The sequence below is a fragment of the Brassica oleracea genome, unplaced genomic scaffold, assembly GCF_000695525.1.
Source record: "Brassica oleracea var. oleracea cultivar TO1000 unplaced genomic scaffold, BOL UnpScaffold04491, whole genome shotgun sequence".
In the NCBI taxonomy this organism is placed as follows: Eukaryota; Viridiplantae; Streptophyta; class Magnoliopsida; order Brassicales; family Brassicaceae; genus Brassica; species Brassica oleracea.
Genome location: NW_013621015.1, coordinates 1 through 960, shown reverse-complemented (window position 1 = coordinate 960; position 960 = coordinate 1). Strand labels below are relative to the sequence as shown.

Here is a 960-nt window from a genome sequence, read left to right as displayed (position 1 = left end):
GCTGGAAATGATGAGCTTGTGGGAACAATGATTGCTGATGCCATTGACAAAGTTGGACCTGATGGTGTTTTGTCCATTGAATCTTCTTCCTCTTTTGAGACTACGGTCGAAGTTGAAGAAGGAATGGAGATTGACAGAGGTTACATCTCACCTCAGTTTGTGACAAACCCTGAGAAACTACTAGTTGAGTTTGAGAATGCGCGGGTGTTGATCACTGATCAGAAGATCACTGCAATCAAAGACATCATCCCCATCTTGGAAAAGACCACTCAGCTTCGAGCTCCATTGCTGATTATTGCAGAGGATGTTACAGGTGAGGCCTTAGCAACCCTTGTCGTGAACAAACTCCGTGGTGTCCTCAATGTTGTCGCCGTGAAGGCTCCTGGATTTGGAGAAAGAAGAAAGGCTATGCTTCAGGATATCGCTATCTTGACAGGTACATGCAGATAGATGCATACAGCTTTTGTGTTCCCTCTGTGTTGTGTTCTGAACTTTGTCTCCTCTTTGTTTGTATGTTCTTCAGGAGCTGAGTACCAAGCCCTTGACATGGGCTTGCTGGTCGAGAACACAACAATAGATCAGTTGGGTATTGCTCGTAAAGTCACCATAAGCAAAGATTCGACTACACTTATCGCAGATGCAGCTTCCAAGGACGAGTTACAAGCTCGTATCTCTCAGCTCAAGAAAGAACTATTCGAGACTGATTCTGTCTACGACTCAGAGAAGCTCGCTGAGAGAATAGCTAAACTCTCCGGTGGTGTTGCTGTCATCAAAGTGGGAGCAGCGACTGAAACTGAGCTCGAGGACCGTAAGCTTCGTATTGAGGACGCAAAGAACGCTACATTTGCTGCTATCGAAGAAGGTATAGTTCCTGGTGGTGGCGCAACTTTGGTGCATCTCTCCACTGTGATTCCTGCCATTAAAGAGAAGCTGGAGGATGCTGATGAACGTTTGGGAGCT

At 46.1% G+C, this 960-nt stretch overlaps 1 protein-coding gene across 1 annotated transcript; it reads left to right on the top strand.

Moving 5' to 3' along the window:
- Nucleotides 1–6: 6 nt before the first annotated feature.
- Nucleotides 7–954, top strand: LOC106321983 (ruBisCO large subunit-binding protein subunit alpha, chloroplastic-like; the record flags this gene model as incomplete). The annotated part of the gene is made up of 2 exons (XM_013760192.1): nucleotides 7–436; nucleotides 524–954. Coding segments are annotated over exons 1-2 (840 nt in total), but the record flags the coding sequence as incomplete, so codon positions are not given.
- Between the last annotated feature and the right edge of the window lie 6 nt (nucleotides 955–960).